We start from the raw sequence: 26,973 nt of genomic DNA, 5'->3' as shown, positions 1-26,973 counted from the left end.
AAACCCTGTTGGATTGATATGTATCAAGTATCTATTGTATTGTTAATAAACCCTGTTGGATTGATATGTATCAAGTCTCTATTGTATTGTTAATAAACCCTGTTGGATTGATATGTATCAAGTCTCTATTGTATTGTTAATAAACCCTGTTGGATTGATATGTATCAAGTCTCTATTGTATTGTTAATAAACCCTGTTGGATTGATATGTATCAAGTCTCTATTGTATTGTTAATAAACCCTGTTGGATTGATATGTATCAAGTCTCTATTGTATTGTTAATAAACCCTGTTGGATTGATATGTATCAAGTCTCTATTGTATTGTTAATAAACCCTGTTGGATTGATATGTATCAAGTCTCTATTGTATTGTTAATAAACCCTGTTGGATTGATATGTATCAAGTCTCTATTGTATTGTTAATAAACCCTGTTGGATTGATATGTATCAAGTCTCTATTGTATTGTTAATAAACCCTGTTGGATTGATATGTATCAAGTCTCTATTGTATTGTTAATAAACCCTGTTGGATTGATATGTATCAAGTCTCTATTGTATTGTTAATAAACCCTGTTGGATTGATATGTATCAAGTCTCTATTGTATTGTTAATAAACCCTGTTGGATTGATATGTATCAAGTCTCTATTGTATTGTTAATAAACCCTGTTGGATTGATATGTATCAAGTCTCTATTGTATTGTTAATAAACCCTGTTGGATTGATATGTATCAAGTCTCTATTGCCATTCTATTGCTTATAAGCTTTTATCATTTAAGCTTTATTTTAGTTTAACCTGTAGTTTTTAGTTTAACCTGTAGTTGTTAGTTTAACCTGTAGTTGTTAGTTTAACCTGTAGTTGTTAGTTTAACCTGTAGTTGTTGTCTCTCTTCAAAAGTAAAAGATCGTATTCCTGCTGAAGTTCAGACATTGTATTTTTCTTCTTTACCTTGTAAAGATTTTTTATGGGCTTTTTCTAAGACAGTGATTTATTTTTCTTTAATTGAAATTTCTAAATCAGATTTAACTTTTGCAGAGTATGAGATGATCCTTCTCCTAATGTCCGCCGTAAAGGCATCCCCAATCGGCTTTTCTCTGTCCTCTATGTCTACATTTGGAATGGTTTCTGTATTTAATACATTTAGGGTCCAGAAGGTGCACTTTGTTCGTTCTCCAAAATCTGTTGCAAAATGTATTTTCTGTTGCCGTAATTAAGCATGATACGGAGAATGATCTAATATCAACAAAACTTTTTTCCAGTAAATTGTAATCCCTGTACCTGGTATCTTGAGGCTGAGGTCACACTGGCTGCCCACGTTAGTGACGGATGCTGCTCCTATCCTCCTGGTGACGCTCTCCTTCATTCTGCCTTCTCCTGTCACCTTCACCGTGAACGCACTCCCTACACACACACACACACACACACACACACACACACACACACACACACACAATTATTGAATTGGTCAGATACACAATTTATAATATTATGCAAAAGAATCGACACACTACATTATTATATACTATATTATTATATATTACCTGGTACGTGCTGGTCGGCGAACTTGATGTTGATGATGTAGTTTCCTGGTTCAGTAGGGCAGTAGCTGACCTTACAGGTGCCATCCTCCTGGTCCTCAGAGTTAATGTCCAGCTTACTGGGGCCCTCGATGGACAGACTCAGACCCCCGTAACCTACACACACACACACAGATACACAGTGTTAATGTCCAGCTTACTGGGGCCCTCGATAGACAGACTCAAACCCCTGTAACCTACACACACACAGATACACAGCGTTAATGTCCAGCTTACTGGGGCCCTCGATAGACAGACTCAGACTAGAGCAAATCACATCAAACTTCATCTAAAGTGAAAGTCATGATCCCAACACAAGATCAGATCAAATAACATAAAATAACAGACTCAAATCAGACAGAAACTTGATTAATCCCAAAGTTGATTGCATTAGCCAATACAGACAGTATTTACAGTAAAACAATCATATGAATACATAAAACATGAAACAAAAGGCAATTAAAGTATTCGATAATTAAAGTATTCAATAATTAAAGTATTCAATAATTAAAGTATTCAATAATTAAAGTAGCAACGGTCATCAAAATTGTTAAAATGTAAAAAATTGCAGGTCAGTGAAGGCACACCATCACTAATCTGCTTCGCGTGTGTCGACGAACTCAGCGGGTTCAAACACCCTCACTGACCTGCTTCGCGTGTGTCGATGATGAACTCAGCGGGTTCGAAGGTTTTGGCCTCGCTGAGGCCCTGGCCAGTCACACGCACCCGGCTGGCGTCGCCAATCTCTGATTGGCTGATCATCATGGCGATGGGGCTGCTGGGAATATGGCATCTGTTCTTCTTGATGTTCACCAGGTGCTCCCCAATCTCCTTGGGAACAAATGAGATACCTGGAGCAGGAAAGGTAGAGGCAGTGGAGCTTCTGACCATCTGTCTGTAGACTGTAGATTCTGTTTGTATTGTTGTACTCTTATGGCTGAGGCATTTTAAATCAGACAAATGACAGTTGATAGTCTGTTTCTGTTTAACAGAGGAACATACACCACTGACCGACGTGTCCGTTGCGGAGCATCTTGAGATGGCAGGGTTCCTCCCGGCCGGAGGGCGTGGTCAGAGAGGCCGTCAGCTGACTCAGGTCCAGCTCTCCGATGTCCAATGGGATGTCAGCGGCCGAGCCCACCTTCAGAAGGGACATCCTCATAGAGTCATCACCTAGGAGACATGTCAGCAGAAGAGCCGTCACCTAGAGATAGACAAGGCGGGGGGGGGGGGGGGGGTGGTCGGCCACTGACATCACATTGGACATCGGCGAGCTGGACCTAAATCAGCTGACCGCTTCTCTGACCACGCCCTCAGGCCGGGAGGAACCATCTCAAGATGCTCCGCAACGGACACGTCGGTACACTCCATTACATCCACATATTCTCATGTCCCAATTTTTCACATAAACCTTTAAGAGAGTGTTACCCGTGATGCGGGCTGAGAAGGGGCTGCTGGGAGTGTGTGTATGTTGCAGTGCGTGGTGTGTATGTGTGTGTTACCTGTGATACGGGCTGAGAAGGGGCTGCTGGGAGTGTGTGTGTGTTGCAGAGCTTGGTGTGTATGTGTGTGTTACCTGTGATGCGGGCTGAGAAGGGGCTGCCGGGGATGTGTTTGTCATTGTATTTGACCAGGATGCTGTAGTCTCCAGGTAAAACAGGCAGGTAGGATACGGAACAGGTTCCATCCTGGTTATCCACACAGCTGATGTCGGCTTTAGACGGACCCTCGATGGCCAGAGACAGACCACCTAAACCTACACACACGGGAGAGACAAGATCTAAATTATACACATCAACTCTGTTTGTGAACCAACACAGCTCATATTAATTGTGCTCATGATTGATTTATAATTTAACTACTACTAATTGTGTGTTACGTGTGTGTTGATTGGCTGGTTTCCCATGTGTGCGTGTGCTTGTGTGTGTGTGTGTGTCCTACCTTCTCCTGCGTCCTTGGTGTTGACGGTGAAGACGGCAGGTTTGTTGACGGTCCCGTGGATCAGGCCCGGTCCGTAAGCACTGACGTTCCCACTGTTCACATAGTCCACATAGAACTGGAGGGGACTACCTGTTGGAGAGAAGAGAGAGAGGGGAGAGGAGAGAGGGGAGAGGAGAGAGGTGAGAGAGGGGAGAGGAGAGAGGGGAGAGGAGAGAGGGAGAGAGAGGGGAGAGGAGAGAGGGAGAGAGAGGGGAGAGGAGAGAGAGGGGAGAGAGAGGGGAGAGGAGAGGGATGGGAGAGAGATGGGAGAGGAGAGAGAGGGGAGAGGAGAGAGAGAGGAGAGGGATGGGAGAGGAGAGAGAGGGGAGAGGAGAGAGAGGGGAGAGGAGAGAGAGGGATGGATGGAGAGAGAGGGGAGAGGAGAGGAGAGAGAGGGGAGAGGAGAGAGAGGGAGGGATGGAGAGAGAGGGGAGAGGAGAGAGAGGGGAGAGAGGGGAGAGGAGAGAGAGGGGTGAGGAGAGAGAGGGGAGAGGAGAGAGAGGGGAGAGAAGAGAGAGGGATGTAGGGATGGAGAGAGAGGGGAGAGGAGAGAGAGGGGAGAGAAGAGAGAGGGATGGAGGGATGGAGAGAGAGGGGAGAGGAGAGAGAGGGGAGAGGAGAGAGAGAGAGAGGAGAGAGAGGGATGGAGGGATGGAGAGAGAGGGGAGAGGAGAGAGAGGGGAGAGGAGAGAGAGGGAGGGATGGAGATAGAGGGGAGAGGAGAGAGAGGGGAGAGAGAGGAGAGAGGAGAGAGAGGGATGGAGGGATGGAGAGAGAGGGGAGAGGAGAGAGAGGGGAGAGGAGAGAGAGGGAGGGATGGAGAGAGAGAATCAGCACTGCCAGATGTCACCAATACTACCAATACTGTTAGCTATCACAGGAGAGGTTCTTGGCCAGCTAAGAGTCCTAAATATTCTGAAATAACTTTATATTTTCCAAAAATATAGACTCTAAAGTGGTATGATTGAGAGAGTGGTGTAATTGGTATTGTTGAGTTAATTATACATTTACGTCATTTAGCAGACGCTCTTATCCAGAGCGACTTACAAATTGGTGCATTCACCTTATGATAGCCAGTGGGACAACCACTTTATAATTTATTTTTTTATATTTTAAAATTTTTTAAATTTGTAATTTTTAGAGTATATAATTTACATTTGTTTTATATATATATATATGTTTTTTTATATAAAAAAAATGTATATATTTTTATTTTTGTGGGGGTGGGGTAGGGGTAGGGGGGGTAGAAGGATTACTTTTATCCTATCCCAGGTATTCCTTGAAGAGGTGGGGTTTCAAGTGTCTCCGGAAGGTGGTCAGTGACTCCGCTGTCCTGGCGTCGTGAGGGAGCTTGTTCCACCATTGGGGTGCCAGAGCAGCGAACAGTTTTGACTGGGCTGAGCGGGAACTGTGCTTCCGCAGAGGTAGGGGGACCAGCAGGCCAGAGGTGGAAGAACGCAATGCCCTCATTTGGGTGTAGGGACTGATCAGAGCCTGAAGGTAAGGAGGTGCCTTTCCCCTCACAGCTCCGTAGGCAAGCACCATGATCTTGTAGCAGATGCGAGCTTTAACTGGAAGCCAGTGGAGTGTGCGGAGGAGCGGGGTGACGTGAGAGAACTTGGGAAGGTTGACCACCAGACGGGCTGCAGCGTTCTGGATGAGTTGTAGGGGTTTAATGGTACAGGCAGGGAGCCCAGCCAACAGCGAGTTGCAGTAATCCAGATGGGAGATGACAAGTGCCTGGATTAGGACTTGTGCCGCTTCCTGTGTAAGGTAGGGTCGTACTCTGCGAATGTTGTAGTGCATGAACCTACAGGATCGGGTCACCGCTTTGATGTTAGCGGAGAACGACAGGGTGTTGTCCAGGGTCACGCCAAGGTTATTTGCACTCTGGGAGGAGGACACAATGGAGTTGTCAACCGTGATGGCGAGATCATGGAGCGGGAAGTCCTTCCCCGGGAGGAAGAGCAGCTCACTCTTGCCGAGGTTCAGCTTGAGGTGGTGATCCGTCATCCACACTGATATGTCTGCCAGACATGCAGAGATGCGATTCGCCACCTGGTTATCAGAAGGGGGAAAAGAGAAAATGAATTGTGTGTCGTCTGCGTAGCAATGATAGGAGAGACCATGTGAGGATATGACAGAGCCAAGTGACTTGGTGTATAGAGAGAATAGGATAGGTCCTAGAACTGAGCCCTGGGGGACACCAGTGGTGAGAGCACGTGGTGCAGAGACAGATTCACGCCACGCCACCTGGTAGGAGCGACCTGTCAGGTAGATGCCCAACTCGGAGAGGGTGGAGAGGAGGATCTGATGGTTCACAGTATGAAAGGCAGCAGATAGGTCTAGAAGGATGAGAGCAGAGGAGAGAGAGTTAGCTTTAGCAGTGCGGAGAGCCTCCGTGAAACAGAGAAGAGCAGTCTCAATTGAATGACCAGTCTTGAAACCTGACTGGTTTGGATCAAGAAGGTCATTCTGAGAGATATAGCAGGAGAGTTGGCTATAGACGGCACGCTCAAGAGTTTTGGAGAGAAAAGAAAGAAGGGATACTGGTCTGTAGTTGTTGACATCGGAGGGATCGAGTGTAGGTTTTTTGAGGAGTGGTGCAACTCTCGCCCTCTTGAAGACGGAAGGGACATGGCCAGCGGACAAGAATGAGTTGATGAGCGAGGTGAGGTAAGGGAGAAGGTCTCCGGAAATGGTCTGGAGAAGAGAGGAGGGGATAGGGTCAAGCGGGCAGGTTGTTGGGCGGCCAGCCGTCACAAGTCGCAAGATTTCATCTGGAGAGAGAGGGGAGAAAGAAGTCAAAGCATAAGGAAGGCAGTGTGAGCAGGACCAGCGGTGTCATTTGACTTAATAAACGAGGATCGGATGTCATCCACAGAGAGGGAGGAGGGAGGGGGAGGAGGAGGAGGATTCAGCAGGGAGGAGAAGGTGGTAAAGAGCTTCCTAGGGTTAGAGGCAGAGGCTTGAAATTTAGAGTGGTAGAAAGTGGCTTTAGCAGCGGAAACAGAGGAAGAGAATCAAGAGAGGAGGGAGTGGAAAGATGACAGGTCCGCAGGGAGTCTAGTTTTCCTCCATTTCCGCTCGGCTGCCCGGAGCCCTGTTCTGTGAGCTCGCAATGAATCGTCAAGCGACGGAGCAGGAGGGGAGGACCGAGCTGGCCGGGAGGATAGGGGACATAGAGAGTCAAAGGATGCAGAAAGGGAGGAGAGGAGGGTTGAGAAGGCAGAATCAGGAGATCGGAGGGAGAAGGATTTAGCAGAGGGAAGAGATGATAGGATGGAAGAGGAGAGAGTAGTGGGAGAGAGAGAGCGAAGGTTGCGACGGCACATTACCATCTGAGTAGGGGCAGAGTGAGTAGTGTTGGAGGAGAGCGAGAGAGAAAAGGATACAAAGTAGTGGTCGGAAACATGGAGGGGAGTTGCAGTGAGATTAGTAGAAGAACAGCATCTAGTAAAGATGAGGTCAAGCGTATTGCCTGCCTTGTGAGTAGGGGGAGACAGTGAGAGGGTGAGGTCAAAAGAGGAAAGGAGTGGAAAGAAGGAGGCAGAGAGAAATGAGTCAAAGGCAGACGTAGGGAGGTTAAAGCCACCCAGAACTGTGAGGGGTGAGCCATCCTCAGGAAAGGAACTTATCAAGGCGTCAAGCTCATTGATGAACTCTCCAAGGGAACCTGGAGGGCGATAAATGACAAGGATGTTAAGCTTGAATGAGCTAGTGACTGTGACAGCATGGAATTCAAATGAGGAGATAGACAGATGGGTCAGGGGAAAAATAGAGAATGTCCCCTTGGGAGAGATGAGGATTCCTGTGCCACCGCCCCGCTGACCAGATGCTCTCGGGGTATGTGAGAACACATGGTCAGACGAGGAAAGAGCAGTAGGAGTAGCAGTGTTTTCTGTGGTAATCCATGTTTCCGTCAGCGCCAAGAAGTCGAGTGACTTACCACTTGAGAGTGTATACAGTTAGTATCAGAAGTATTCACCCCCCTTGGATTTCTTCACATTTTATTGTGATACAAAGTGGGATGAAAACAGATGTAATTGTCATTTATTGTCAAAGATCTACACAAAATTCTCTGTAATGTCAAAGTGGAAGATTAATGAAAAATAAAACACTAATATACAGTGGGGAAAAAAGTATTTAGTCAGCCACCAATTGTGCAAGTTCTCCCACTTAAAAAGATGAGAGAGGCCTGTAATTTTCATCATAGGTACACATCAACTATGACAGACAAATTGAGAAAAAAAAATCCAGAAAATCACATTGTAGAATTTTTAATGCATTTATTTGCAAATTATGGTGGAAAATAAGTATTTGGTCACCTACAAACAATCAAGATTTCTGGCTCTCACAGACCTGTAACTTCTTCTTTAAGAGGCTCCTCTGTCCTCCACTCGTTACCTGTATTAATGGCACCTGTTTGAACTTGTTATCAGTATAAAAGACACCTGTCCACAACCTCAAAGAGTCACACTCCAAACTCCACTATGGCCAAGACCAAAGAGCTGTCAAAGGACACCAGAAACAAAATTGTAGACCTGCACCAGGCTGGGAAGACTGAATCTGCAATAGGTAAGCACCTTGGTTTGAAGAAATCAACTGTGGGAGCAATTATTAGGAAATGGAAGACATACAAGACCACTGATAATCTCCCTCGATCTGGGGCTCCACGCAAGATCTCACCCCGTGGTGTCAAAATGATCACAAGAACGGTGAGCAAAAATCCCAGAACCACACGGGGGGACCTAGTGAATGACCTGCAGAGAGCTGGGACCAAAGTAACAAAGCCTACCATCAGTAACACACTACGCCGCCAGGGACTCAAATCCTGCAGTGGCAGACGTGTCCCCCTGCTTAAGCCAGTACATGTCCAGGCCCGTCTGAAGTTTGCTAGAGTGCATTTGGATGATCCAGAAGAGGATTGGGAGAATGTCATATGGTCAGATGAAACCAAAATATAACTTTTTGGTAAAAACTCAACTCGTCGTGTTTGGAGGACAAAGAATGCTGAGTCGCATCCAAAGAACACCATACCTACTGTGAAGCATGTGGGTGGAAACATCATGCTTTGGGGCTGTTTTTCTGCAAAGGGACCAGGACGACTGATCCGTGTAAAGGAAAGAATGAATGGGGCCCTGTATCGTGAGATTTTGAGTGAAAACCTCCTTCCATCAGCAAGGGCATTGAAGATGAAACGTGGCTGGGTCTTTCAGCATGACAATGATCCCAAAAACACCGCCCGGGCAACGAAGGAGTGGCTTCGTAAGAAGCATTTCAAGGTCCTGGAGTGGCCTAGCCAGTCTCCAGATCTCAACCCCATAGAAAATCTTTGGAGGGAGTTGAAAGTCTGTGTTGCCCAGCGACAGCCCCAAAACATCACTGCTCTAGAGGAGATCTGCATGGAGGAATGGGCCAAAATACCAGCAACAGTGTGTGAAAACCTTGTGAAGACTTACAGAAAACGTTTGACCTGTGTCATTGCCAACAAAGGGTATATAACAAAGTATTGAGAAACTTTTGTTATTGACCAAATACTTATTTTCCACCATAATTTGCAAATAAATTCATAAAAAATCCTACAATGTGATTTTCTGGATTTTTTTTCTTCTCATTTTGTCTGTCATAGTTGACGTGTACCTATGATGAAAATTACAGGCCTCTCTCATCTTTTTAAGTGGGAGAACTTGCACAATTGGTGGCTGACTAAATACTTTTTTCCCCCACTGTACTTTGATTTGATAAGTATTCACCCCCCTGAGTCAATACATGTTAGGAACACATTTGACTCAACAACCAACAACTCATTTGTACGTTTAGCTTTCTAAATAAAGAGATTTATGCGACTGTTTATCAGAGTGAACTGGCTTACCCACAGGTATTTTGTGTGTGTATATGTGTGTACAGTTAATGTTAGTGTGTATAGTGTGTGTTGTTCGTACCAGGGATGTGTATCCCGTCGTATTTGATGTCCATCTCGTGCAGGCCGGCCTCAGTTGGAGCATATTTAACTGTTACTGTCCCATCTTTATTGTCTGTGATGTCCGGCTTGGCAGTCTTACCTGACGGCATGCGCACGTTACCTGGGGGACGAGATAATGGTTAGACAGGCAGGCCTTGTTTTTTAATAAAAAATCTGACGACTCAGCTTCATCCGGTCTCATCTCGGCTTCTGTTCTTTCTTTCTTTCTTTCTTTCTTTCTTTCTTTCTTTCTTTCTTTCTTTCTTTCTTTCTTTCTTTCTTTCTTTCTTTCTTTCTTTCTTTCTTTCTTTCTGTGTGTGTGTGTGTGTACCTGTGATCTCTCCATTCTGGATGGTGAAGGGGATGACCAGGTCAAACGGCCTGAGTCCCGCAACGTCCAAACCGTTCATTCCCATTGGCCGGTCTGTTGCCTTGGAGACAGAGGGCAGAGGTCAACGAGAGTCTGAGGGGGGAGGAAGGAGGGTTGGGTAGGGTTTGGAGGGGGAGGAGGGGTGAGGAGGGACTGAGGTATAGGGTTCGGGGGAGAAAGGGGGAGGTATGGGGAGGAGGGGTGAGGGACTGAGGTATGGGGTTGGGTGAGGAGTGGTGAGGTATGGTGTTGGGTGAGGAGTAGTAAGGTATGGTGTTGGGTGAGGAGGGGTGAGGTATGGTGTTGGGTGAGGAAGGGTGAGGTATGGTGTTGGGTGAGGAGGGGTGAGGTATGGTGTTGGGTGAGGAGGGGTGATGTATGGTGTTGGGTGAGGAGGGGTGAGGTATGGTGTTGGGTGAGGAGGAGTGAGGTATGGTGTTGGGTGAGGAGGAGTGAGGTATGGTGTTGGGTGAGGAGGGGTGAGGTATGGTGTTGGGTGAGGAGGGGTGAGGTATGGTGTTGGGTGAGGAGGGGTGAGGTATGGTGTTGGGTGAGGAGGGGTGAGGTATGGTGTTGGTGAGGAGAGGTGAGGTATGGTGTTGGGTGAGGAGGGGTGAGGTATGGTGTTGGGTGAGGAGGGGTGAGGTATGGTGTTGGGTGAGGAGGGGTGAGTATGGTGTTGGGTGAGGAGTGGTGAGTATGGTGTTGGGTGAGGAGGGGTGAGGTATGGTGTTGGGTGAGGAGGGGTGAGGTATGGTGTTGGGTGAGGAGGGGTGAGGTATGGTGTTGGGTGAGGAGTAGTGAGGTATGGTGTTGGGTGAGGAGGGGTGAGGTATGGTGTTGCGTGAGGAGGGGTGAGGTATGGTGTTGGGTGAGGAGGGGTGAGGTATGGTGTTGGGTGAGGAGGAGTGAGGTATGGTGTTGGGTGAGGAGGAGTGAGGTATGGTGTTGGGTGAGGAGGGGTGAGGTATGGTGTTGGGTGAGGAGGGGTGAGGTATGGTGTTGGGTGAGGAGGGGTGAGGTATGGTGTTGGGTGAGGAGGGGTGAGGTATGGTGTTGGGTGAGGAGGGGTGAGGTATGGTGTTGGGTGAGGAGTAGTGAGGTATGGTGTTGGGTGAGGAGGGGTGAGGTATGGTGTTGGGTGAGGAGGGGTGAGGTATGGTGTTGGGTGAGGAGGGGTGAGTATGGTGTTGGGTGAGGAGGGGTGAGTATGGTGTTGGGTGAGGAGGGGTAAGGTATGGTGTTGGGTGAGGAGGGGTGAGGTATGGTGTTGGGTGAGGAGGGGTGAGTATGGTGTTGGGTGAGGAGGGGTGAGGTATGGTGTTGGGTGAGGAGGAGTGAGGTATGGTGTTGGGTGAGGAGGGGTGAGGTATGGTGTTGGGTGAGGAGGGGTGAGGTATGGTGTTGGGTGAGGAGGGGTGAGGTATGGTGTTGGGTGAGGAGGGGTGAGGTATGGTGTTGGGTGAGGAGGGGTGAGGTATGGTGTTGGGTGAGGAGTAGTGAGGTATGGTGTTGGGTGAGGAGGGGTGAGGTATGGTGTTGGGTGAGGAGGGGTGAGGTATGGTGTTGGGTGAGGAGGGGTGAGTATGGTGTTGGGTGAGGAGGGGTGAGTATGGTGTTGGGTGAGGAGGGGTAAGGTATGGTGTTGGGTGAGGAGGGGTGAGGTATGGTGTTGGGTGAGGAGGGGTGAGTATGGTGTTGGGTGAGGAGGGGTGAGGTATGGTGTTGGGTGAGGAGGGGTGATAACATAAGCAGCAGGCAGACAGACTATGTATAGACAAACGGCGGCCATTTTGTGAAATGTGGATTTACATTCAAGATTCACAAAATGGCCACTGATCCTCCTGTGTGGAGAGAGACAAGAAGAGAGGAGAGGAGAGGAGAGGAGAGGAGAGGAGAGGAGAGGAGAGGAGAGGAGAGGAGAGGAGAGGAGAGGAGAGGAGAGGAGAGGAGAGGAGAGGAGAGGAGAGACCAGTACCCAGGGCTGTTGACTGTAGTCCTGTGGTAGTTGTTCCTGTTGGAGGAGCTGATCTGAGGGGGCTCCTTCCAATGCCTGGGGGGGGGCAAGAGGTCTCATTAACCAATCAAAGACTCACACACCTGTAAAGATCACAGGTTGTAAGATCTGTGTTCAAATACTATTGCAAATATCTCAATTACTTTCACATTCATTCAAAGTAAGTAATCAGATATATTGAATTTGAAAAGACAAATAGTTCAACATTTAAATGTATTTGGAAATACAGTTGGAAAGAATTAGAAAAATGCATTTAACCCGGGTATTTAACCCGGGTATTTAACCCGGGTATTTAACCCAGGTACTTCACCCGGTTATTTAACCCGGGTATTTAACCCGGGTATTTAACCCAGGTATTTAACCCAGGTATTTAACCCGGGTATTTCTAAATAGTATTTGAAATAAGTATTTGAACATCTATTTGGTTTTTACAAATAACCATTAAAATAGTCAAATAAAAGTACTTATATTTTCAAATACACAGAAACAAGTATTTCAAATACCATATATTCAAATACACATGTATTTGAACCCAGGTCTGATGTACATCTGTGTGACTGTGTGTATCTGTATGTGACTGTGTGTGTGACTGATCGTGTCCGTATGTGTGTGTGTGTGTGTGTGTGTGTGTGTGTGTTTGTCTCCGTGTCCATGTCTGTCTGTGTCTGTCTGTGTGTGTGTCTCTGTCTCGCTCTACGCACCGTGACCTGGAAGGGGCTGTTGGGGATGAGTTCCCCTCCAAAGCTCTGTCTGTGTGTCTGTGTGTGTGTGTGTGTGTGTGTGTGTCTGTCTCGCTCTACGCACCGTGACCTGGAAGGGGCTGTTGGGGATGAGTTCCCCTCCAAAGCGAACACAGATGCAGTAATCTCCAGGCTGGGGGGCGGAGTAGAAGATATCAAGGTTCCATCCTCATTCTCCACCACATCTACATCTAACTCCACCCCTTCTGGGGTACACACACTGGACGTCACCTAGAGAGGGGAGGGGGGGATGGGGGAGGGGGGGGGGGCACAGAGAGAGAGAGAGGAGAGAGAGAGAGAGAGAGAGAGAGAGAGAGAGAGAGAGAGAGAGAGAGTGGGGGGGGGGGGGAGGGGGGAGGGTGAGGGAGGGGGAGGGAGGGGGAGAGACAGAGAGAGAGAGAGAGAGGGGAGAGGGAGAAAGGGAGGCAGGGGGGCAGAGAGAGAGACAGAGTGTTACAGTTAGACAATTTGTATACCATAAAAGAGTACGTAACCCTAACCCTAACCCTAAACCTAACTCTAAACCTAACTCTAAACCTAACTCTAACCCTAACCTAACCCTAAACCTAACCCAAACAAATATAATAAATATAATCATTTTATGATGCCAACATCTGTCCATCTTCACCTTTCCTTTCCCAGCAGCCTTTGCATCCACAGTGATGACGGTCTGCTCACCACTCTGGATGGTCGGACCCACACCAGCTCCTGAGAGAGATGGAGGGGATGGAGGGATGGAGGGATGGAGAGGTGGAGGGATGGAGGGATGGAGAGGTGGAGGGATGGAGGGATGGAGAGGTGGAGAGGTGGAGGGATGGAGGGATGGAGAGGTGGAGGGATGGAGGGATGGAGGGATGGAGAGGTGGAGGGATGGAGGGATGGAGGAATGGAGGGGTGGAGGGATGGAGGGATGGAGGGATGGAGGGATAGAGGGATGGAGGGATGGAGGGATGGAGAGGTGGAGGGATGGAGGGATGGAGAGATGGAGGGATGGAGGGATGGAGAGGTGGAGGGATGGAGGGATGAGGGATGGAGAGGTGGAGGGATGGAGGGATGGAGAGGTGGAGGGATGGAGAGATGGAGGGATGGAGGGAGGGATGGAGGGATGGAGAGATGGAGGGATGGAGGGAGGGATGGAGGGATGGAGAGATGGAGGGATGGAGGGATGGAGGGATGGAGGGATGGAGAGATGGAGGGATGGAGAGGTGGAGGGATGGAGGGATGGAGAGATGGAGGGATGGAGAGGTGGAGGGATGGAGGGATGGAGAGGTGGAGGGATGGAGAGATGGAGGGATGGAGAGGTGGAGGGATGGAGGGATGGAGGGATGGAGAGGTGGAGGGATGGAGGGATGGAGGGATGGAGAGATGGAGGGATGGAGGGATGGAGAGATGGAGGGATGGAGAGGTGGAGGGATGGATGGATGGAGAGGTGGAGGGATGGAGAGGTGGAGGGATGGAGGGATGGAGGGATGGAGAGATGGAGGGATGGAGAGATGGAGGGATGAGAGATGGAGGGATGGAGGATGGAGGGATGGAGGGATGGAGGGAGGGAGGGATGGAGGGATGGAGGGGTGGAGGGATGGAGGGATGGAGGGATGGAGGGATGGAGAGGTGGAGAGGTGGAGGGATGGAGAGATGGAGGGATGGAGGGATGGAGAGATGGAGGGATGGAGGGATGGAGGGATGGAGAGGTGGAGGGATGGAGAGGTGGAGAGGTGGAGGGATGGAGGGATGGAGAGGGAGGGATGGAGAGATGGAGGGATGGAGAGGGTGGAGGGAATGGAGTGCTGGAGAGAGATGGAGGGATGGAGAGGTGGAGGGATGGAGGGATGGGAGAGATGGTGGAGGGATGGAGGGATGGAGAGGTGGAGGATGGAGAGAGGGTGGAGGGTGGAGGGATGGAGGGAGGAGGGATGGAGAGGTGGAGGAGATGGAGGGATGGAGAGATGGAGGATGGAGGGTGGAGGAGATGGAGGGATGGAGGATGGAGGGTGGAGGGATGGAGGGATGGAGGGATGGAGAGGATGGAGGGATGGAGGGAGGAGGGAGGGATGGAGGGATGGAGAGATGGAGGGATGGAGGGATGGAGGGATGGAGGGATGGAGGGATGGAGGGATGAGGGATGAGGATGGAGGGATGGAGGATGGAGGATGGATGGAGGGATGGAGGGATGGAGGGATGGAGGGATGGAGGGATGGAGGGAGAGGAGGGATGGAGGGATGGAGAGGTGGAGGGATGGAGGGATGGAGGGATGGAGGGATGGAGAGATGGAGGGATGGAGGGATGGAGGGATGGAGGGATGGAGAGATGGAGGGATGGAGAGGTGGAGGGATGGAGGGATGGAGAGATGGAGGGATGGAGGGATGGAGGGATGGAGGGAGGGAGAGATGGAGGGATGGAGGGGTGGAGGGATGGAGGGATGGAGGGATGGAGAGGTGGAGAGGTGGAGGGATGGAGAGATGGAGGGATGGAGGGATGGAGAGATGGAGGGATGGAGGGATGGAGGGATGGAGAGAGGGAGGGATGGAGGGATGGAGAGGTGGAGGGATGGAGGGAGGGAGGGATGGAGGGATGGAGAGATGGAGGGATGGAGGGATGGAGGGATGGAGGGATGGAGAGGTGGAGGGATGGAGGGATGGAGGGATGGAGGGATGGAGGGATGGAGAGATGGATGGAGGGATGGAGGGATGGAGGGATGGAGAGATGGAGGGATGGAGGGATGGAGGGATGGAGGGATGGAGGGAAATATAGTCAGACACACAGAGAAACTCCCTCCCTCCACAGGTCATCCATGCATCCTCTCCATGATCCCATGAGCCCTATTCTATAGTGTACTATACATGTATAGGGAACACAATGTCACCATGCCAACTTCTACTGTTACACTACATTAGTTATTAGACTCAGAGAGAGAGAGACAGAGAGAGAGAAAGAGAGAGAGCGAGAGAGACAGAGAGAGAGAGAAAGAGAGAGAGAGAGAGAGAGAGAGACAGAGAGAGAGAGAGAGAAAACTTGGCAGTAGAAAACCTAAAAAGTATATTTGACCTCTCAGCTTCCCTATCAAATCTAAAAATCTCTAACAGAAAACCGAAGAAAAGTAACAACAGTGACAAACGGTTTGATGAAGAATGCAAAAACCTAAGAAAGAAATTGAGAAACCTATCCAACCAAAAACCCAGAAAACCTGAGCCTACACCTTCACTATGGTGAATCACTAAAACAATACAGAAATACACTACGGAAAAGAAGGAACAGCATGTCAGAAATCAGCTCAATGTAATTGAAGAATCCATAGACTCTAACCACTTCTGGGAAAATTGGAAAACACTAAACAAACAACAACACGAAGAGCTATCTATCCAAAATGGAGATGTATGGGTAAACCACTTCTCCAATCTTTTTGGCCCTATAACAAAGAACAAACAGCAAAAAAATATACATGATCAAATGCTAATCTTAGAATCAACTATTAAAGACTACCAGAACCCACTGGATTCTCCAATTACATTGAATGAACTACAGGACTAAATACAAACCCTCAAACCCAAAAAGGCCTGTGGTGTTGATGGTATCCTCAATGAAATGATAAAATATACAGACCACAAATTCCAATTGACTATACTTAAACTCTTTAACATCATCCTTAGCTCTGGCATCTTCCCCAATATTTTGAACCAAGGACTGATCACCCCAATCCACAAAAGTGGAGACAAATTTGACCCCAATAACTACCGTGGGATATGCTTCAACAGCAACCTTGGGAAAATCCTCTGCATTATCATTAACAGCAGACTAGTTAATTTCCTCAGTGAAGACATTGTACTGAGCAAATGTCAAAATGGCTCTTTACCAAATGACCGTACGACAGACCACGTATTCACCCTGCACACCCTAATTGACAAACAAACAAACCAAAACAAAGGCAATGTCTTCTCATGCTTTGTTGATTTCAAAAAAGCCTTTGACTCAATTTGGCATGAGGGTCTGCTATACAAATAGATGGAAAGTGGGTTGGGGGAAAAACATCCAACATTATAAAATCCATGTACACAAACAACAAGTGTGCGGTTAAAATTGGCAAAAAACACACAAATTTCTTTCCACAGGGCCGTGGGGTGAGACAGGGATGCAGTTTAAGCCCCACCCTCTTCAACATATATATCAACGGATTGGCAAGGGCACTAGAACAGTCTGCAGCACCCGGCCTCACCCTACTAGAATCTGGAAGTCAAATGTCTTCTGTTTGCTGACGATCTGGTGTTTCTGTCCCCAACCAAGGAGGGTTCTACAGCAGCACCTATATTTTATGCACAGATTCTGTCGGATCTGGGCCCTGACAGAAAATCTCAGTAAGACAAATGTAATGGTGTTCCAAAAAAGGTCCAGTTACCAGGACCAGAAATACAAATTCCATCTAGACACCATTGCCCTAGAGCACACAAAAAACTATACATACCTCTGCCTAAACATCAGCACCACAGGTAACTTCCACAAAGCTGTGAACGATCTGAGAGACAAGAAGGGCCTTCTATGCCATCAAAAGGAACATAACATTTGACATACCAATTAGGATCTGGCAAAAAATACTTGAATCAGTGATAGAACCCATTGCCCTTTATGGTTGTGAGGTCTGGGATCCGCTCACCAACCAAGAATTCACAAAATGGGACAAACACCAAATTGAGACTCTGCATGCAGAATTCTACAAAAATATCCCCCATGTACAATGATAAACACCAAATAATGCATGCAGAGCAGAATTAGGCCGATACCTGCTAATGATCAAAATCCAGAAAAGAGCCGTTAAATTCTATAACCACTTAAAAGGAAGCGATTCCCAAACCTTCCATAACAAAGCCATCACCTACAGAGAGATGAACTTGGAGAAGAGTCCCCTAAGTAAGTTGGTCCTGGGGCTCTGTTAACGAACACAAACAGACCCCACACAGCCCCAGGACAACAACAACAACAACACAATTAGACCCAACCAAATCATGAGAAAACAAAAAGAGAATTACTTGACACATTGGAATGAATTAACAAAAAAAACAGAGCAAACTAGAATGCTATTTGGCCCTAAACAGAGAGTACACAGTGGCAGAATACCTGACCACTGTGACTGATCCAAACTTAAGGAAAGCTTTGACTATGTACAGGCTCAGTGAGCATAGCCTTGCTATTGAGAAATGCCACCGTAGGCAGACCTGGCTCTCAGGAGAAGACAGGCTATGTGCACACTGCCCACAAAATGAGGTGGAGACTGAGCTGCACTTCCAAACCTCCTGCCAAATGTATGACCATATTAGAGACACATATTTCCCTCAGATTACAGCGATCCACAAAGAATTAGAAAACAAACCCAATTTTGAAAAACTCCCTTATCTACTGGGTGAAAAACCACAGTGTGCCATCACAGCTGCAAGATTTGTGACCTGTTGCCACAAGAAAAGGGCAACCAGTGAAGAACAAACACCATTGTAAATACAACCTATATTTATGTTGATTTATTTTCCCTTTTGTACTTTAACTAGTTGCACATTGTTACAACACTGTATATAGACATAATATGACATTTGAAATGTCTTTATTCTTTTGGAACTTCTGAGTGTAATGTTTACTGTTAATTTGTATTGTTTATTTCCCTTTTGATTACTATCTACTTCACTTGCTTTGGCAACGTTAACATACGTTTCCCATGAAAATAAAGCCCTTAAATATAAATTGAGAGAGAGAGAGAGAGAGAGAGAGAGAGAGAGAGAGAGAGAGCAGGAAAAGGAGCTAGTTGAACTATAAAACTCTGCATGCAGAGTGACAGCCCAAAGTAACAAACAAGAGACGGAACAAGACCAGACCAGACTAGTGGATCTATCATCTAAGTGTTCTTACCCAGAGACGGAACAAGACCAGACCAGACTAGTGGATCTATCAGGCCGTGGCCGGCGATTGACAGTGAGAAGGAGAAGGGTGGAAGCAGGGGAGTGAAACAGTGACAAACACAATGACAGTCAGGGTGAGAGGCAGTAACTGGTGCTCCAAACGGAGGGATGAAACAAATGTGATGGAGGAGGGGAGGAGGGGGGGAGGAGGAAGGGGAGGAGGGGGGGGGGAGGAAGGGGAGGAGGGGGGGAGGAGGAAGGGGAGGAGGGGGGGAGGAGGGTATATGTATGTGGGGTAAAGGGCACACTAATGCACAAATAATCAATCAATACAGTAACATACAATGTGTGTGTGTGTGTGTGTGTGTGTGTGTGTGTGTGTGTGTGTGTGTGTGTGTGTGTGTGTGTGTGTGCGTGCGTGCGTGCGTGCGTGCGTGCGTGCGTGCGTGCGTGCGTGCGTGCGTGCGTGCGTGCGTGCGTGCGTGCGTGCGTGCGTGCGTGCGTGCGTGCGTGCGTGCGTGCGTGCGTGCGTGCGTGCGTGCGTGTGTGTGCGTGCGTGTGTGTTACCTGTGACAGTACACTTGCTGGCGTCTCCAGTAGGTAGAGCCCTGATGCGGAATGGGGAGTAGGGGATCTCATCCCCTCCATACTTAATCAGGATGGTGTAACTACCAGTCATGTCAGGTACATACGACACCAGGTAGGTCCCGTCCTGGTTGTCACGGATACTGGCCTTCTTAGGCTTCCCCTCTGGGTCCTAGAAACAGTCACCATGGAAACAGACAGTCAGATTAGGTAACCATCGAGACAGTCCGACAGATGAGGTCACCATGGAGATGAGACAGACACACACACTTTAGGCTAGCCCGCCCGTGACCTTGGTAAGTATACATTTACATTTACATCATTTAGCAGACGCTCTTATCCACTGTCTCCTACACCTGGTTAGGACTCTCAGACATAGTGGGAGTAGATGTATTGGTAGGTTAGGACTCAGACATAGTGGGAGTAGATGTATTGGTAGGTTAGGACTCAGACATAGTGGGAGTAGATGTATTGGTAGGTTAGGACCCGTAGACATAGTGGGAGTAGATGTATTGGTAGGTTAGGACTCAGACATAGTGGGAGTAGATGTATTGGTAGGATAGGACTCAGACATAGTGGGAGTAGATGTATTGGTAGGTTAGGACTCAGACATAGTGGGAGTAGATGTATTGGTAGGTTAGGACTCAGACATAGTGGGAGTAGATGTATTGGTAGGTTAGGACCCGTAGACATAGTGGGAGTAGATGTATTGGTAGGTTAGGACTCAGACATAGTGGGAGTAGATGTATTGGTAGGTTAGGACTCAGACATAGTGGGAGTAGATGTATTGGTAGGTTAGGACTCAGACAAGGTGGGAGTAGATGTATTGGTAGGTTAGGACTCAGACATAGTGGGAGTAGATGTATTGGTAGGTTAGGACTCAGACATAGTGGGAGTAGATGTATTGGTAGGTTAGGACTCAGACATAGTGGGAGTAGATGTATTGGTAGGTTAGGACCCGTAGACATAGTGGGAGTAGATGTATTGGTAGGTTAGGACTCAGACATAGTGGGAGTAGATGTATTGGTAGGTTAGGACTCAGACATAGTGGGAGTAGATGTATTGGTAGGTTAGGACTCAGACATAGTGGGAGTAGATGTATTGGTAAGTTAGGACTCAGACATAGTGGGAGTACATGTATTGGTAGGTTAGGACTCAGACATAGTGGGAGTAGATGTATTGGTAGGTTAGGACCCGTAGACATAGTGGGAGTAGATGTATTGGTAGGTTAGGACTCAGACATAGTGGGAGTAGATGTATTGGTAGGTTAGGACCCGTAGACATAGTGGGAGTAGATGTATTGGTAGGTTAGGACTCAGACATAGTGGGAGTAGATGTATTGGTAGGTTAGGACTCAGACATAGTGGGAGTAGATGTATTGGTAGGTTAGGACCCGTAGACATAGTGGGAGTAGATGTATTGGTAGGTTAGGACCCGTAGACATAGTGGGAGTAGATGTATTGGTAGGTTAGGACCCGTAGACATAGTGGGAGTAGATGTATTGGTAGGTTAGGACTCAGACATAGTGGGAGTAGATGTATTGGTAGGTTAGGACTCAGACATAGTGGGAGTAGATGTATTGGTAGGTTAGGTCCCGTAGACATAGTGGGAGTAGATGTATTGGTAGGTTAGGACTCAGACATAGTGGGAGTAGATGTATTGGTAGGTTAGGACTCAGACATAGTGGGAGTAGATGTATTGGTAGGTTAGGACTCAGACATAGTGGGAGTAGATGTATTGGTAGGTTAGGACTCAGACATAGTGGGAGTAGATGTATTGGTAGGTTAGGACTCAGACATAGTGGGAGTAGATGTATTGGTAGGTTAGGACCCGTAGACATAGTGGGAGTAGATGTATTGGTAGGTTAGGACTCAGACATAGTGGGAGTAGATGTATTGGTAGGATAGGACTCAGACATAGTGGGAGTAGATGTATTGGTAGGTTAGGACTCAGACATAGTGGGAGTAGATGTATTGGTAGGTTAGGACTCAGACATAGTGGGAGTAGATGTATTGGTAGGTTAGGACCCGTAGACATAGTGGGAGTAGATGTATTGGTAGGTTAGGACTCAGACATAGTGGGAGTAGATGTATTGGTAGGTTAGGACCCGTAGACATAGTGGGAGTAGATGTATTGGTAGGTTAGGACTCAGACATAGTGGGAGTAGATGTATTGGTAGGTTAGGACTCAGACATAGTGGGAGTAGATGTATTGGTAGGTTAGGACTCAGACAAGGTGGGAGTAGATGTATTGGTAGGTTAGGACTCAGACATAGTGGGAGTAGATGTATTGGTAGGTTACGACTCAGACATAGTGGGAGTAGATGTATTGGTAGGTTAGGACTCAGACATAGTGGGAGTAGATGTATTGGTAGGTTAGGACCCGTAGACATAGTGGGAGTAGATGTATTGGTAGGTTAGGACTCAGACATAGTGGGAGTAGATGTATTGGTAGGTTAGGACTCAGACATAGTGGGAGTAGATGTATTGGTAGGTTAGGACTCAGACATAGTGGGAGTAGATGTATTGGTAAGTTAGGACTCAGACATAGTGGGAGTACATGTATTGGTAGGTTAGGACTCAGACATAGTGGGAGTAGATGTATTGGTAGGTTAGGACCCGTAGACATAGTGGGAGTAGATGTATTGGTAGGTTAGGACTCAGACATAGTGGGAGTAGATGTATTGGTAGGTAGGACCCGTAGACATAGTGGGAGTAGATGTATTGGTAGGTTAGGACTCAGACATAGTGGGAGTAGATGTATTGGTAGGTTAGGACTCAGACATAGTGGGAGTAGATGTATTGGTAGGTTAGGACCCGTAGACATAGTGGGAGTAGATGTATTGGTAGGTTAGGACCCGTAGACATAGTGGGAGTAGATGTATTGGTAGGTTAGGACCCGTAGACATAGTGGGAGTAGATGTATTGGTAGGTTAGGACTCAGACATAGTGGGAGTAGATGTATTGGTAGGTTAGGACTCAGACATAGTGGGAGTAGATGTATTGGTAGGTTAGGACCGTAGACATAGTGGGAGTAGATGTATTGGTAGGTTAGGACTCAGACATAGTGGGAGTAGATGTATTGGTAGGTTAGGACTCAGACATAGTGGGAGTAGATGTATTGGTAGGTTAGGACTCAGACATAGTGGGAGTAGATGTATTGGTAGGTTAGGACTCAGACATAGTGGGAGTAGATGTATTGGTAGGTTAGGACTCAGACATAGTGGGAGTAGATGTATTGGTAGGTTAGGACCCTAGACATAGTGGGAGTAGATGTATTGGTAGGTTAGGACCCTAGACATAGTGGGAGTAGATGTATTGGTAGGTTAGGACCCGTAGACATAGTGGGAGTAGATGTATTGGTAGGTTAGGACTCAGACATAGTGGGAGTAGATGTATTGGTAGGTTAGGACTCAGACATAGTGGGAGTAGATGTATTGGTAGGTTAGGACTCAGACATAGTGGGAGTAGATGTATTGGTAGGTTAGGACCCGTAGACATAGTGGGAGTAGATGTATTGGTAGGTTAGGACTCAGACATAGTGGGAGTAGATGTATTGGTAGGTTAGGACCCGTAGACATAGTGGGAGTAGATGTATTGGTAGGTTAGGACCTCAGACATAGTGGGAGTAGATGTATTGGTAGGTTAGGACTCAGACATAGTGGGAGTAGATGTATTGGTAGGTTAGGACCGTAGACATAGTGGGAGTAGATGTATTGGTAGGTTAGGACTCAGACATAGTGGGAGTAGATGTATTGGTAGGTTAGGACTCAGACATAGTGGGAGTAGATGTATTGGTAGGTTAGGACCCGTAGACATAGTGGGAGTAGATGTATTGGTAGGTTAGGACCCGTAGACATAGTGGGAGTAGATGTATTGGTAGGTTAGGACCTCAGACATAGTGGGAGTAGATGTATTGGTAGGTTAGGACCCGTAGACATAGTGGGAGTAGATGTATTGGTAGGTTAGGACTCAGACATAGTGGGAGTAGATGTATTGGTAGGTTAGGACCCGTAGACATAGTGGGAGTAGATGTATTGGTAGGTTAGGACTCAGACATAGTGGGAGTAGATGTATTGGTAGGTTAGGACTCAGACATAGTGGGAGTAGATGTATTGGTAGGTTAGGACTCAGACATAGTGGGAGTAGATGTATTGGTAGGTTAGGACTCAGACATAGTGGGAGTAGATGTATTGGTAGGTTAGGACTCAGACATAGTGGGAGTAGATGTATTGGTAGGTTAGGACCCGTAGACATAGTGGGAGTAGATGTATTGGTAGGTTAGGACTCAGACATAGTGGGAGTAGATGTATTGGTAGGTTAGGACTCAGACATAGTGGGAGTAGATGTATTGGTAGGTTAGGACTCAGACATAGTGGGAGTAGATGTATTGGTAGGTTAGGACTCAGACATAGTGGGAGTAGATGTATTGGTAGGTTAGGACTCAGACATAGTGGGAGTAGATGTATTGGTAGGTTAGGACTCAGACATAGTGGGAGTAGATGTATTGGTAGGTTAGGACTCAGACATAGTGGGAGTAGATGTATTGGTAGGTTAGGACCCGTAGACATAGTGGGAGTAGATGTATTGGTAGGTTAGGACTCAGACATAGTGGGAGTAGATGTATTGGTAGGTTAGGACCCGTAGACATAGTGGGAGTAGATGTATTGGTAGGTTAGGACTCAGACATAGTGGGAGTAGATGTATTGGTAGGTTAGGACTCAGACATAGTGGGAGTAGATGTATTGGTAGGTTAGGACCCGTAGACATAGTGGGAGTAGATGTATTGGTAGGTTAGGACCGTAGACATAGTGGGAGTAGATGTATTGGTAGGTTAGGACTCAGACATAGTGGGAGTAGATGTATTGGTAGGTTAGGACCCGTAGACATAGTGGGAGTAGATGTATTGGTAGGTTAGGACTCAGACATAGTGGGAGTAGATGTATTGGTAGGTTAGGACTCAGACATAGTGGGAGTAGATGTATTGGTAGGTTAGGACTCAGACATAGTGGGAGTAGATGTATTGGTAGGTTAGGACTCAGACATAGTGGGAGTAGATGTATTGGTAGGTTAGGACTCAGACATAGTGGGAGTAGATGTATTGGTAGGTTAGGACCGAGACATAGTGGGAGTAGATGTATTGGTAGGTTAGGACTCAGACATAGTGGGAGTAGATGTATTGGTAGGTTAGGACTCAGACATAGTGGGAGTAGATGTATTGGTAGGTTAGGACCCGTAGACATAGTGGGAGTAGATGTATTGGTAGGTTAGGACTCAGACATAGTGGGAGTAGATGTATTGGTAGGTTAGGACTCAGACATAGTGGGAGTAGATGTATTGGTAGGTTAGGACTCAGACATAGTGGGAGTAGATGTATTGGTAGGTTAGGACCGTAGACATAGTGGGAGTAGATGTATTGGTAGGTTAGGACTCAGACATAGTGGGAGTAGATGTATTGGTAGGTTAGGACTCAGACATAGTGGGAGTAGATGTATTGGTAGGTTAGGACTCAGACATAGTGGGAGTAGATGTATTGGTAGGTTAGGACTCAGACATAGTGGGAGTAGATGTATTGGTAGGTTAGGACCCGTAGACATAGTGGGAGTAGATGTATTGGTAGGTTAGGACCCGTAGACATAGTGGGAGTAGATGTATTGGTAGGTTAGGACTCAGACATAGTGGGAGTAGATGTATTGGTAGGTTAGGACCCGTAGACATAGTGGGAGTAGATGTATTGGTAGGTTAGGACTCAGACATAGTGGGAGTAGATGTATTGGTAGGTTAGGACTCAGACATAGTGGGAGTAGATGTATTGGTAGGTTAGGACCGTAGACATAGTGGGAGTAGATGTATTGGTAGGTTAGGACTCAGACATAGTGGGAGTAGATGTATTGGTAGGTTAGGACTCAGACATAGTGGGAGTAGATGTATTGGTAGGTTAGGACTCAGACATAGTGGGAGTAGATGTATTGGTAGGTTAGGACCCGTAGACATAGTGGGAGTAGATGTATTGGTAGGTTAGGACTCAGACATAGTGGGAGTAGATGTATTGGTAGGTTAGGACTCAGACATAGTGGAGTAGATGTATTGGTAGGTTAGGACCCGTAGACATAGTGGGAGTAGATGTATTGGTAGGTTAGGACTCAGACATAGTGGGAGTAGATGTATTGGTAGGTTAGGACCTCAGACATAGTGGGAGTAGATGTATTGGTAGGTTAGGACTCAGACATAGTGGGAGTAGATGTATTGGTAGGTTAGGACTCAGACATAGTGGGAGTAGATGTATTGGTAGGTTAGGACCCGTAGACATAGTGGGAGTAGATGTATTGGTAGGTTAGGACCCGTAGACATAGTGGGAGTAGATGTATTGGTAGGTTAGGACTCAGACATAGTGGAGTAGATGTATTGGTAGGTTAGGACTCAGACATAGTGGGAGTAGATGTATTGGTAGGTTAGGACTCAGACATAGTGGGAGTAGATGTATTGGTAGGTTAGGACCTAGACATAGTGGGAGTAGATGTATTGGTAGGTTAGGACTCAGACATAGTGGGAGTAGATGTATTGGTAGGTTAGGACTCAGACATAGTGGGAGTAGATGTATTGGTAGGTTAGGACTCAGACATAGTGGGAGTAGATGTATTGGTAGGTTAGGACTCAGACATAGTGGGAGTAGATGTATTGGTAGGTTAGGACGTCAGACATAGTGGGAGTAGATGTATTGGTAGGTTAGGACCGTAGACATAGTGGGAGTAGATGTATTGGTAGGTTAGGACTCAGACATAGTGGGAGTAGATGTATTGGTAGGTTAGGACTCAGACATAGTGGGAGTAGATGTATTGGTAGGTTAGGACTCAGACATAGTGGGAGTAGATGTATTGGTAGGTTAGGACTCAGACATAGTGGGAGTAGATGTATTGGTAGGTTAGGACTCAGACATAGTGGGAGTAGATGTATTGGTAGGTTAGGACCTCAGACATAGTGGGAGTAGATGTATTGGTAGGTTAGGACCGTAGACATAGTGGGAGTAGATGTATTGGTAGGTTAGGACTCAGACATAGTGGGAGTAGATGTATTGGTAGGTTAGGACTCAGACATAGTGGGAGTAGATGTATTGGTAGGTTAGGACTCAGACATAGTGGGAGTAGATGTATTGGTAGGTTAGGACTCAGACATAGTGGGAGTAGATGTATTGGTAGGTTAGGACTCAGACATAGTGGGAGTAGATGTATTGGTAGGTTAGGACGTCAGACATAGTGGGAGTAGATGTATTGGTAGGTTAGGACTCAGACATAGTGGGAGTAGATGTATTGGTAGGTTAGGACTCAGACATAGTGGGAGTAGATGTATTGGTAGGTTAGGACTCAGACATAGTGGGAGTAGATGTATTGGTAGGTTAGGACCCGTAGACATAGTGGGAGTAGATGTATTGGTAGGTTAGGACTCGTAGACATAGTGGGAGTAGATGTATTGGTAGGTTAGGACCGTAGACATAGTGGGAGTAGATGTATTGGTAGGTTAGGACTCAGACATAGTGGGAGTAGATGTATTGGTAGGTTAGGACTCAGACATAGTGGGAGTAGATGTATTGGTAGGTTAGGACTCAGACATAGTGGGAGTAGATGTATTGGTAGGTTAGGACCCGTAGACATAGTGGGAGTAGATGTATTGGTAGGTTAGGACTCAGACATAGTGGGAGTAGATGTATTGGTAGGTTAGGACCGTCAGACATAGTGGGAGTAGATGTATTGGTAGGTTAGGACTCAGACATAGTGGGAGTAGATGTATTGGTAGGTTAGGACTCAGACATAGTGGGAGTAGATGTATTGGTAGGTTAGGACCCGTAGACATAGTGGGAGTAGATGTATT

The 26,973-nt window shown here is 47.1% G+C and overlaps 1 protein-coding gene across 1 annotated transcript in view; it reads right to left on the bottom strand.

Moving 5' to 3' along the window:
- Positions 1-26,973, bottom strand: part of LOC311148203 (filamin-A-like) — a gene marked incomplete at its 5' end in the record, with an annotated part of 101,041 nt that overhangs the window by 23,719 nt on the left and 50,349 nt on the right. Inside the window, 13 exon segments of the mRNA XM_084185083.1 lie at positions 1,277-1,399; positions 1,540-1,692; positions 2,223-2,426; positions 2,587-2,748; positions 3,152-3,325; positions 3,517-3,645; positions 9,501-9,641; positions 9,852-9,951; positions 11,869-11,943; positions 12,712-12,806; positions 12,809-12,878; positions 13,276-13,355; positions 19,091-19,280. Coding sequence (XP_084041209.1) covers positions 1,277-1,399; positions 1,540-1,692; positions 2,223-2,426; positions 2,587-2,748; positions 3,152-3,325; positions 3,517-3,645; positions 9,501-9,641; positions 9,852-9,951; positions 11,869-11,943; positions 12,712-12,806; positions 12,809-12,878; positions 13,276-13,355; positions 19,091-19,280 — 1,696 coding nt within the window.

Source organism: Coregonus lavaretus, assembly GCF_964263955.1.
Source record: "Coregonus lavaretus genome assembly, chromosome: 20".
In the NCBI taxonomy this organism is placed as follows: domain Eukaryota; kingdom Metazoa; phylum Chordata; class Actinopteri; order Salmoniformes; family Salmonidae; genus Coregonus; species Coregonus lavaretus.
Note: the sequence above shows the minus strand (reverse complement) of the source record. Positions and strands in the feature narration are given on the sequence as shown.